The sequence below is a fragment of the Penaeus vannamei genome, chromosome 8 (assembly GCF_042767895.1).
Source record: "Penaeus vannamei isolate JL-2024 chromosome 8, ASM4276789v1, whole genome shotgun sequence".
Taxonomy (NCBI): Eukaryota; Metazoa; Arthropoda; class Malacostraca; order Decapoda; family Penaeidae; genus Penaeus; species Penaeus vannamei.
Genome location: NC_091556.1, coordinates 2,608,699 through 2,620,310, shown reverse-complemented (window position 1 = coordinate 2,620,310; position 11,612 = coordinate 2,608,699). Strand labels below are relative to the sequence as shown.

Genomic DNA, 11,612 nt, shown 5'->3' with positions numbered 1-11,612 from the left:
AATGATGATAAAATCTATAACAATGATAACATTAATGGGAATAATAATAATAATAATAATAATAATAATAATAATAATAATAATAATAATAATAATAATAATAATAATAATAATAATAATAATAATAATAATAACAATAACAATAATAATAATAATGATAATAGTAATGATAATAATAATAATAATAATAATAATAATAATAATAATAATAATAATAATGATGATAATAATAATAATAATAATAATAATGATAAGAAAAGCAATAACAACAACAACAATAACAAAAATGAAAATGAAATGGCTAATAATTTATATGATAGAAATAATCATGATAACAATAATGATAAGCCAATGATAATAGTGGTCTTAATGTTATCAATGATATGAGAGGGATAGCATGACCACTGCTATTCATTATTAAAGGGTCATGATACCAACAATAATAATGATTATAAAAAAATCAATAATGATGATGTTCATAATGATGATGATATAAATAACAATGATAACCGTAATGGTGATAATAGTAAAGATAATGATGATGATATCAATAATGATAATGATAATGATAAAGATGATGATGAAGGTAATAATAATAATAATGATAAAAATAATGATAATAATAATCATTATTGTGCTAATAATAATGATAACATCAATAACAATAATGTTGATAATGATAATAACAATAATAAGGATAATGATAATGGTGATAATGATAATAACAATGGTAATTATCATGGAATTGATAAAAATAGTAATAATGATAGGAATGATAATAACAACAGCAATAAGAATAATCTTAATAATAATGATAACGATAATAATAAACATCATCGTCATAATCAATATCATCATCATAATGATAATGATAATAATGATAATGAAAAGAAAAGAATCATAACAATAATAAAAATAAGGCTAGTGTGATGATGATGATGATGATGATGATGATGATGATGATGATGATAATAATAATAATGATAATGATAATAATAATAATAATAATAATAATAATAATAATAATAATAATAATAATTATAATAATGAAATCAATAATAACATTAATCGTCATAATAATAGTACTAATGATAACAATAATAACACTGATAATAATAATGATAATAATAATAACAATAATAACAATAATAATAATAATAATAATAATAACAATAACAATAGTGATAATGATCATAATAATTATTATCATTTGCTCTTCAAACTAATATATAACTATTTCTAATTCATCTTTGTGTACATGTTACTATGTGTTTGCGTTCATTAATGACAGTATTTGTGGAGATAATGATAATAATGACATGATAACGGCAATATACCAATGTCTACAGTGATAAAAAGACAAAGACAATAACAATATAAATTACAGTTACCGTAATGATAAATACGACAAAAACTAATTAATTGTGATAATTATTTAATAACGACAACAATAGTAAGGTTAGATATGACAACGAAATAGTTTTCTCGCAAATATCATAAAAGGAGGACAATATAACAATCGTAATAACAATGTAAATGGCTATAGTGATAGTACTAACCGTATTCATAATGATAGCAATAACTGCCATCGTATCAGTATGGCAGCATGATCACCATGAGTTAATTAATACCCATAAAACCTCTTTTAATAATCATTCAGAGGGCCGCCATGTCATCAGTCACTCTGGTATGAAAAGGGTTGCCTAATCTCAATTTAAAATACATTATTATTTGAAAGTGGAATATAAACGTCATATTCTTGATATTGGTTAGATTAGTATGCTTAGGACGAAGGTGCGTGTGTAGTCATTGCAATGCAAGGACTGTCTTCGAGAGCTGAAGGTATACACGTCAGGAATGAAAGAAAGAAAAAAAAATGTGTGCATGTGCGTGTGTGTGTAATAAATATACGAATGTGTATAAATGCACACATATATATATATGTACATATTGCGTGGGTGCGTGCGAGCGTGCGTGCGTGCGTGTGTGTGTGTGTGTGTGTGTGTGTGTGTGTGTGTGTGTGTGTGTGTGTGTGTGTGTGTGTGTGTGTGTGTGTGTGTGTGTGTGTGTGTGTGGTAGAAAAACCTACAATGCACAAACTACTGCTTCCTCTCCCTTGCCTCTTCAGACCCGAAGATGGAATCGAGGACGATTCTGAAACTGTTGTCTCACTTTCTTCAGTAAATCTAGTTTGTGCATTGTGGGTTTTTCTACCATAGTATCTACATGGTAGTGTTTTTCCATTCTTCACACACACACACACATATATATATATGAGAGAGAGAGAGAGCGAGAGCGAAAGAGAGCGAGCGAGAGAGAGAGAGAGAGAGAGAGAGAGAGAGAGAGAGAGAGAGCGAGAGCGAGAGAGAGAGAGAGAACGAGAGCGAAAGAGAGCGAGAGCGAGCGAGAGCGAGAGAGAGATAAAGGTGACTGGCCATATATTATGCACAGTTATGATAATGATCGTCACCATAGTAATAAGCGTGATAACAAGCCGGTAATTGGACCATTAGGAAATACCACCACAATGACTGCAATGATGGTATTTTCTATTACAGTTTCACGCCTAATAACAAGCCAATTAGGTCTGACACAATCATGATTATATTTGCAAATTACGGGCATAGTAATTAGTCCTACATATGAAATAATTTCATATCTGTAGAGATATATTCAGATATATAATAGATCTGATTTTAAAAAATTGATGATAAGTGTAATGATAATGAAAGTAATGCCGATAAGAAATGGTAATAATGATGATACTAATATTAATCCTAATAACTATGATCTTATTTTGGTAATTGTTATGATTAAATGATAATAATCATTCTTATAGTAATTACAGTGATGAAAGCAACAACAATGATCATAATGATGATAATAGTAATAACAACAATAACAGGAATAGTAATAATAATAAGATTAATGGTGATAATGATAATAATAAGAACAATTATAATAATAGTAATGATGTTGAAGAAAATAATAATAACAATAAAAACAAAGATAATAACAGTTATGAAAAAATAATGGTAATAATAGAAATAATAACAATGATAATGATAATAATAATAACAATGATAACAATAATAATAATATCAATGGTAACAATAATGATTTTAAGATTAACAATAATGAAAATAACTGATTATGATAATGTTAAAAAATAGATAATAATAATGATAATAATGATAACGAAAATTATAAAAGCAATACTAATTATTAAAACAGCCATAACTATTATCATAATCATCTTCATCATTATCATTACCAGTATCAGTGATGTCCTGATTACTTTCATAATCATTATTATTCTCATTATTCTCATTATTACTATTATCATTTTTATTACCATTATTTTCATTCTCATTATCATTACTAATTCATATTATTATTATTATCATTTCATTATTGTCATCACCATCATAATCATCATTAATACCTTTATTATTTTTTTATTATCATCATTACTGTCATTATCATTGATATCATCAACATAATCATTATCATAACAACTGTAATAATAACAACACTAACGATAAATATGATAATGATAACAATGATAATGATTATGACAATGACTATGATGCCGACAACCTCAAGAATATCAATAACACAAATACCCTAATTTCTTGCACAAACAACAACATTTACAACCTCACAACACCACATAAACAACAACATTCAACAGCATCTCATCAACTAAAAATAAAAAGTAAAACATTAAGCGTAGGAGAGAGAATACGAGAGAGAAGCCGGAAGTCGTCGTCCGGCCGGGAACTGGGACGCGAATATGGCGCCCTCTGCCCTCGGTTGTGTGAGAGGGAAACGGGCGTATATATATTTTTTTCTTTTGTTTTGTTTTATTATTATTGTTGTTGTTTTTTTGGGATGGTAATGTTTATTATAATCATTGTTATTGTTATTATTATTATTATCATTATGCCCTCGGTTGTGTGAGAGGGAAACGGGCGTATATATATTTTTTTCTTTTGTTTTGTTTTATTATTGTTGTTCTGTGTTTTTTTTTTTTTTGTGGGTATATCCATGTTGTTGTTTTTTGGGGGGATAATAATGTTTGTTGTAATCATTACTATTGTTATTATTATTATTATCGTTATGCCCTGGGTTGTCTGGGAGGGAAACGGGCGTATATATATATATATATATATATATTTTTTTTATTATTGTTTGCAATTGTTTGTTTGCTTTTTGTTGTTTGTTGCCGTGGGTATGTCCATGTTGTTGTTTATTGTTTATTTTGTATTTATTATTGTTGTTATTGTTTGTTCGTTTTCTGTTGCGTTGTTGTTGTTTTATGGGATAGTAATGTTTGTTATAATTATTATTGTTATCAACATTATTATCAGTAATATCATTGTTATTATTATTATCATTACTATTATTGTCATCTTAATTATTATTTCTATCATTATTACTATCATTAGTATCATTGTTATTATTATCATTATTTTATTCATTATTACTATCAGTCATTTTCATGCCAACACTAACATTATCATTAATATTGTTTTTATCATCATTACCAATATTTTGATTATAACTGGTATTATCATTATTAATTTTCACATATATATATATATATATATATATATATATATATATATATATATATATATATATATATACTACACACATATAGACACACATACACACATAGACACACACACACACACACACACACACACACACACACACACACACACACACACACACACACACACACACACACACACACATACACACACATACACACATATGTGTATATATATATATATATATATATATATATATATATATATATATATATAGATGAGTATATATATATATACATATATACATACATATATATAATCATACTTTTATTTTCTTTATCATTGTTATTATTACTAATATATTTTTATTATCATCATCATTATCCTCTTCATTATCATTAATATCATTATTATCTTTTTATTATCATCATTATTATTACTATCATCATTATCATTACTATCATCATTATTATTATATCATTATTGTTACTGTCAATATCATTATTATCATTATTATTTTCATTGTTATACTTATTGTTATTGTGATGATTATTATGGTCACTGTTATTGTTATCATTGTTATTATCATTATGATTTTATCATTATTAATATCACTGTAATTATCCTTGTAACTATCCTTATAACTATTATTACTATCATTACCGCGATTATTATTACAATTATCATTATCATCATCATTATCCACTATCACCGATTTTAGCACAATTATTAATTATCATCTGAAGCCCATTCACAGTACGAGTCCCAAATCCGGATAAGCGAGGGGAGGGGGGGAGGGGGGGCGTTGAGGCGGGGGGGGGGGTGGAGCCTCATCAATTATGCGGATCATAAGGGCGATTTCCATACGGTTCGGTCGCGGGCCGGAGTTACAATGACCGCCACGATCCACTGGGCCAGCAGAGTGTCGGTGGGAAATTGTGCTCTTGTTGGGCCAAGGAGGACTCCTGATAAGTTTAATTAGCTATTTTTTTTATAATTTTGAATAAGTTTGATTAGCTTACATCAGCTAACATGTTTTTTTTTTTTTTTTTTTCTTACGTGAATAGCTGGCTTTCTATTCTTTCATTCTTTCTTAGCTGGATCTTGACCTGCATTGACACTTTTGGTGGTATAAATCTCTTTTTTTTTCAGTGTGGCTCTTTGTATAGCTTACTATAATAATAATAATAATAATAATAATAATAATAATAATAATAATAATAATAATAATAATAATAATAATAGTAATAATAATAATAATAGTAATAATAATAATAATAATAATAATAGTAATGATTTTCTTTTATCCTTGTTTTATCCCACATCTCTCTCTCTCTCTCTCTCTCTCTCTCTCTCTCTCTCTCTCTCTCTCTCTCTCTCTCTCTCTCTCTCTCTCTCTCTCTCTCTCTCTCTCTCTCTCTAATAATAATAGTAAAGGGAGGAGGGGCGAGCACGAAGACTATTGGAAAAGTGAAGAGAACAGAAAGTGGAAGCGAGAAGTGGAGCCTCACACGCTGGTTCCGAGGCTGTCAAAGAGAGAGAAAGGGATGATAATGATGGAGGGAAGAAGGGAGGGTACAATAAACTAGATGGAAGGGAAAGAGAGACATTGGAAGAGGGTGAAAGACTCGAGGAAGAAAGATTAGTAATTAGGGTAGTTAGCGAAAGGAAACAGGAAATTAAGCGGTAATAGGCAGCTGTAAGAGGATGTTGAAGGACAAATATGAGTCGATTTGGCAAAACGGAAATGGAAATGGCTCTGGTGAATGCCTCTACCAAGAAGAAGAAAGAATACAGAGTAATGTATGAAAGTGGAGGAAGGGACCATACGATAGGCCTATATCCTTTACCGGCAGGCGCGATGCCACGGAGGGGGGGGGGGCGGGGGGGTCACAAATCGTCATTTCACTCGGCAGAATTAAAAAAAAAAAAAATACAATTTACCCGGCAAACTTGGTGGTCGGCATAATTTAAGAAATCGATGATCATGGTTTGTAACAATTTGGTCCTTTTCGAAACAAGATATTAAAAAGTATGAAGTGTGGATTTATTTTTTTTAAATGCTACTCGGTAACCTTGCTCCCGACATCCCCGCCCAAATGGAAAGAGAATAGAGAATGTAAAGTAATAACAGAAGTTTATAGCCACACGAAATCTGTATATTCGTTAAAATTGTCTGTTTATTTATTATTCACGACAGATTTTTTCCTGAATTTCAGTTGAAAATTAGAATACCAGGGAACGATTTTTTATACTTGCCGATCGTAAATAAAGCTGTACCTTCGCATAGGTTTTTGAATTTAACACCAATAGTATGTTGGATTAATTTCAGAACGAGAAAGAGGAAGAAATTTAAATCAGAGTCAAAGACCAAATGGTGGAAGGTGAAGAATGAAGACTAATTGATAAAATAGGTGGACGAAGTGGAAATGGAAATCGAAAGGTAGCGAGGGTTGCCAGTTAGTTGGACAGAAAAGAAAAAGTATGAAGAGAAACAGGGAAAGAGGTACTTGAGGAGGAGAGAGATGAGAGCCAAAGACCAAATGGCGGAATATGAAGAATGGAGACTATTTGATAAAATAGGAGGATGAAGTGAAATAAATACTGAAAATAGCTAGGGGTTGCCAATTAGTTGACAGATAAGCAAAAGCATGAAGAGAAACAGATAAGAAGGCAATTGAGGAGGAGAATGAAAACAGAGCCAAAAACCAAATGGTGGAAATTGATGAATGAAGACTAATTGATAAAATAGGAGGACGAAGTGAAATAAATATGGAAAGGTAGCGAGGGATTGCCAGTTAGTTGACAGATAAGCAAAAGTATGAAGAGAAACAGGGAAAGAGGTACTTGAGTAGGAGAAAGATGATAACCAAAGACCAAATGGTGGAAGTTGAGGAATGAGGACTAATTGATAAAATAGGAGGACGAAGGGAAATGGAAATTGAAAGGTAGCGAGGAGTTGCCAGTTAGTTGGACAGAAAAGCAAAAGTATTAAGAGAAACAGCTAAAAAAGTACTTGAGGAGGAGAATCAAAACAGCCAAAGACCAAATGGCGGAAGTTGAAGAATGAAGACTATTTGATAAAATAGGAGGACGAAGTGAAATAAATACTGAAAATAGCGAGGAGTTGCCAGTTAGTTGGACAGAAAAGAAAAAGTATGAAGAGAAACAGGTAAGGAGGTACTTGAGGAGGAGAATGAAAACAGCCAAAGACCAAATGGTGGAAATTGAAGAATGGAGACTGATGAAATAGGAGGACGAAGGGAAATAAATATGGAAAGGTAGCGAGGAGTTGCCAGTTAGTTGGACAGAAAAGAAAAAGTATTAAGAAAAAAAACATAATTTAGTTGATGAAATAATTTAATTGATAAAATAATAAAATAAAATAAATAAAGATAAAATAGTTGAAGAATGAAGACTAATTGATAAAATAGGAGGACGAAGTGAAATAAATATTGAAAATAGCAAGGAGTTGCCATTTAGTTGACAGATAAACAAAAGTATGAAGAGAAACGGCTAAGAAGGCAATTGAGGAGGAGAATTAAATCAGAGTTAAAGACCAAATAGTGGAAGTTGAAGAATGAAGACTAATTGATAAAATAGGTGGACGAAGGGAAATGGAAATTGAAAGGTAGCGAGGGGTTGCCAGTTAGTTGACAGATAAGCAAAAGTATGAAGAGAAACAACCAAGAAGGCAATTGAGGAGGAGAATGAAAATAGCGAGGAGTTGCCAGTTAGTTGGACAGAAAAGAAAAAGTATGAAGAGAAACAGGGAAAGAGGTACTTGAGGAGGAGAATGAAAACAGCCAAAGACCAAATGATGGAAGTCGAAGAATGAAGACTATTTGATAAAACAGGAGGACGAAGGGAAATAAATATGGAAAGGTAGCGAGGAGTTGCCATTTACTTGACAGATAAACAAAAGTATGAAGAGAAACAGCTAAGAAGGCAATTGAGGAGGATAATGAAAGCAGAGCCAAAGACCAAATGGTGGAAATTGATGAATGAAGACTAACTGATAAAATAGGAGGATGAAGTGAAATAAATACTGAAAATAGCGAGGGGTTGCCAGTTAGTTGAACAGATAAGCAAAAGTATTAAGAGAAACAGCCAAGAAGGTAATTGAGGAGGAGAATGAAAGCAGAGCCAAAGACCAAATGGTGGAAGTTGAGGAATGAAGACTAATTGATAAAATAGGTGGACGAAGGGAAATAAATATTGAAAATACCGATAAGTTGCCAGTTAGTTGACAGAAAAGCAAAAGTATGAAGAGAAACAACTACGACCAAAGACCAAATGGCGGAAATGGAAGAATGAAGACTAACTGATAAAATAGGAGGACGAAGGGAAATAAATATGGAAAATAGCGAGGAGTTGCCAGTTAGTTGGACAAATAAGCAAAAGTATTAAAGGAAACAACCAAGAAGGCAATTGAGGAGGAGAGTGAAAACAGCCAAAGATCAAATGATGGAAGTAGAGGAATGAAGACATTGATAAAATAGGTGGACGAAGGGAAATAAATATTGAAAGGTAATGAGGAGTTGCCAGTTAGTTAGACAGAAAAGAAAAAGTATCAAAGAAAACAGATAATTTAGTTGATACAGTACTTTAATTGATAAAATAATAAAATAAAATAAATAAAGATAAAATAGTTGAGGAATGAAGACTAACTGATAAAATAGGAGGACGAAGTGAAATAAATACTGAAAATAGCTAGGGGTTGCCATTTAGTTGACAGATAAGCAAAAATATTAAGGAAACAACTAAGTAGGCAATTGAGGTGCCATCCGGGTACCGAAAAGATGATTAAGAACTTGCTGGTGGAATAAAGATATTCAAGAACGTAAAAAAGAAAAAGAAATTAACCAAAAAGGAAGTGGGATAACCAGGGATATAAAGAAAGCCGAGTGAAATAAAAGGACATGAGACACAAGACAATAAAAGAGGTAATAGCTACAAAACAGAAGACTCGTGAAGAAGTACGATCGTTTAGACTTGGAAAAGGAGAGAAAGACATAACTTTTTGGTTATCTAATTTTTTTTCTCTCTTTCTTTCTTTTTCTTCTTCTCTTTCTTCTTCTTTTTCTTCTTCTTCTTTATTTTTTTTCTTCTTTTTCTTCCTCTTCTTCTTCTTCTTCTTTCTTTCTTTTTCTTTCTTATTTTTTTTCTTCTTCTTTCTTCTTTCTTTCGTTATTATCTTTATCAATATAATTATCCTTATCATTGTCATTATTATCATTTTCATTATTATGATTACTTTTGATGTTGTTACTACATTATTATTATCATTATCATTGTTATTAATATTATTGTTTTTGTTGTTATCTTTATTATCATTGTTGTCATATACATATATATATATATATATATATATATATATATATATATATATATATATATATATATATATATATGTATATATATATATATATATATATATATATATATGTATATATATATATATGTATGTATATATATACATATATATATAAATATATATATATATATGTATATATATATATATATATATATATATATATATATATATATATAAGTGTGTGTGTGTGTGTGTGTGTGTGTGTGTGTGTGTGTGTGTGTGTGTGTGTGTGTGTGTGTGTGTGTGTGTGTGCAATATTCCCCTTGTCATTATTATTATCCTCATTATTAATAATCTTATCATTGTAGTTGTTATTATTATTATCTTCATTACCAACACCATCATCATCATCGTTATCATCAACATCATCATTATTGTTATTATCATTGTTGTTATTACTATCATTATCATTATCATCATTATCCTCCCTAATATTATTAGATTTTTAATGAAAAATGGATAATTAGATTGACATACTGACATAAATAGAGAGAGAGGTTGAAATAGTTTAAGTGAAAGAGAGAAATAGGTAAATGGTGATAGATAAATAGATTGATAGAGATAGATAGATTGATAGGTTCTAGACTGAAATAGATGGATAGATGGATAGACAGTGTGACAGAATGAGATAGATAGATAGATAAGTTGAGCGACTGAGATAGACAGATAGATAGACAGATAGATTCATGAATAAGGAAAATCAAATTAGGAAACAAAAATTGACGTGTAGAAAGTGACAAAGAAAAAGATAATCGATATAATATGAAAATATATCGAGTATAAGGTGAGAGATACAGTGACTGTGAAGACATACAGTGACTGTAAGGAGAGAAGAAATATAGAGACTCTAAGAAGATATACAATGACTATAAGGAGATGTACAATGACTATAGGAACAAACATAGTGAATCTGAGAAGAGATACAGTGATTTCAAGAAGATATACAATGAATTTAAGAAGTGATAAAGTGACTTCAACATGAGATATAGTGACTTCAAGAAGAGATACAGTCAATTTAAGAAGAGATACAGTGAATTAAAGACGAGATACAATGGCTTGAAGAAGAAATACAGTGAATTTAAGAAGATACACAGTAACTCTGAGAAGAGATACAGTGAATTTAAGAAGAAATACAACGACTTCAAGCAGAGATACAGTGAATTCAAGAAGAGATACAGTTACTCTGAGAATAGATACAGCGACTTCAAGAAGAGATACAGTGAATTCAAGAAGAGATACAGTTACTCTGAGAATAGATACAGCGACTTCAAGAAGAGATACAGTGAATCTAAGAAGAGATACAGCGACTTCAAGAAGAGATACAGTGAATTTAAGAAGAGTCACAGTGACAATAAGAAGAAATAGTGAATTTAAGAATTAAGACAGCGACTTCAAGAAGAGATACAGTGAATCTAAGAAGAGATAAAGCGACTTCAAGAAGAGATACAGTGAATCTAAGAAGAGATAAAGCGACTTCAAGAAGAGATACAGTGAACCTAAGAAGAAATACAGTGAATTTAAGAATTAAGACAGCGACTTCAAGAAGAGATACTGTGAATCTAAGAAGAGATACAGCGACTTCAAGCAGAGATACAGTGAATTCAAGAAGAGATACAGTTACTCTGAGAAGAGATACAGGAACTTCAAGAAGAGATACAGTGAATCCAAGAAGAGAT

The 11,612-nt window shown here is 30.4% G+C and overlaps 1 protein-coding gene across 1 annotated transcript in view; it reads left to right on the top strand.

Moving 5' to 3' along the window:
- Positions 1 to 10,914: 10,914 nt before the first annotated feature.
- The window catches only part of LOC138862450 (spore coat protein G-like), a 5,930-nt gene continuing 5,232 nt past the window's right edge, over positions 10,915 to 11,612 (top strand). The window contains exons 1-2 of the mRNA XM_070124850.1: positions 10,915 to 11,281; positions 11,466 to 11,612. The exon at positions 11,466 to 11,612 is cut by the window's right edge and continues 57 nt beyond it. Coding sequence (XP_069980951.1) covers positions 10,915 to 11,281; positions 11,466 to 11,612 — 514 coding nt within the window. The remainder of the gene's footprint in view (positions 11,282 to 11,465) is intronic.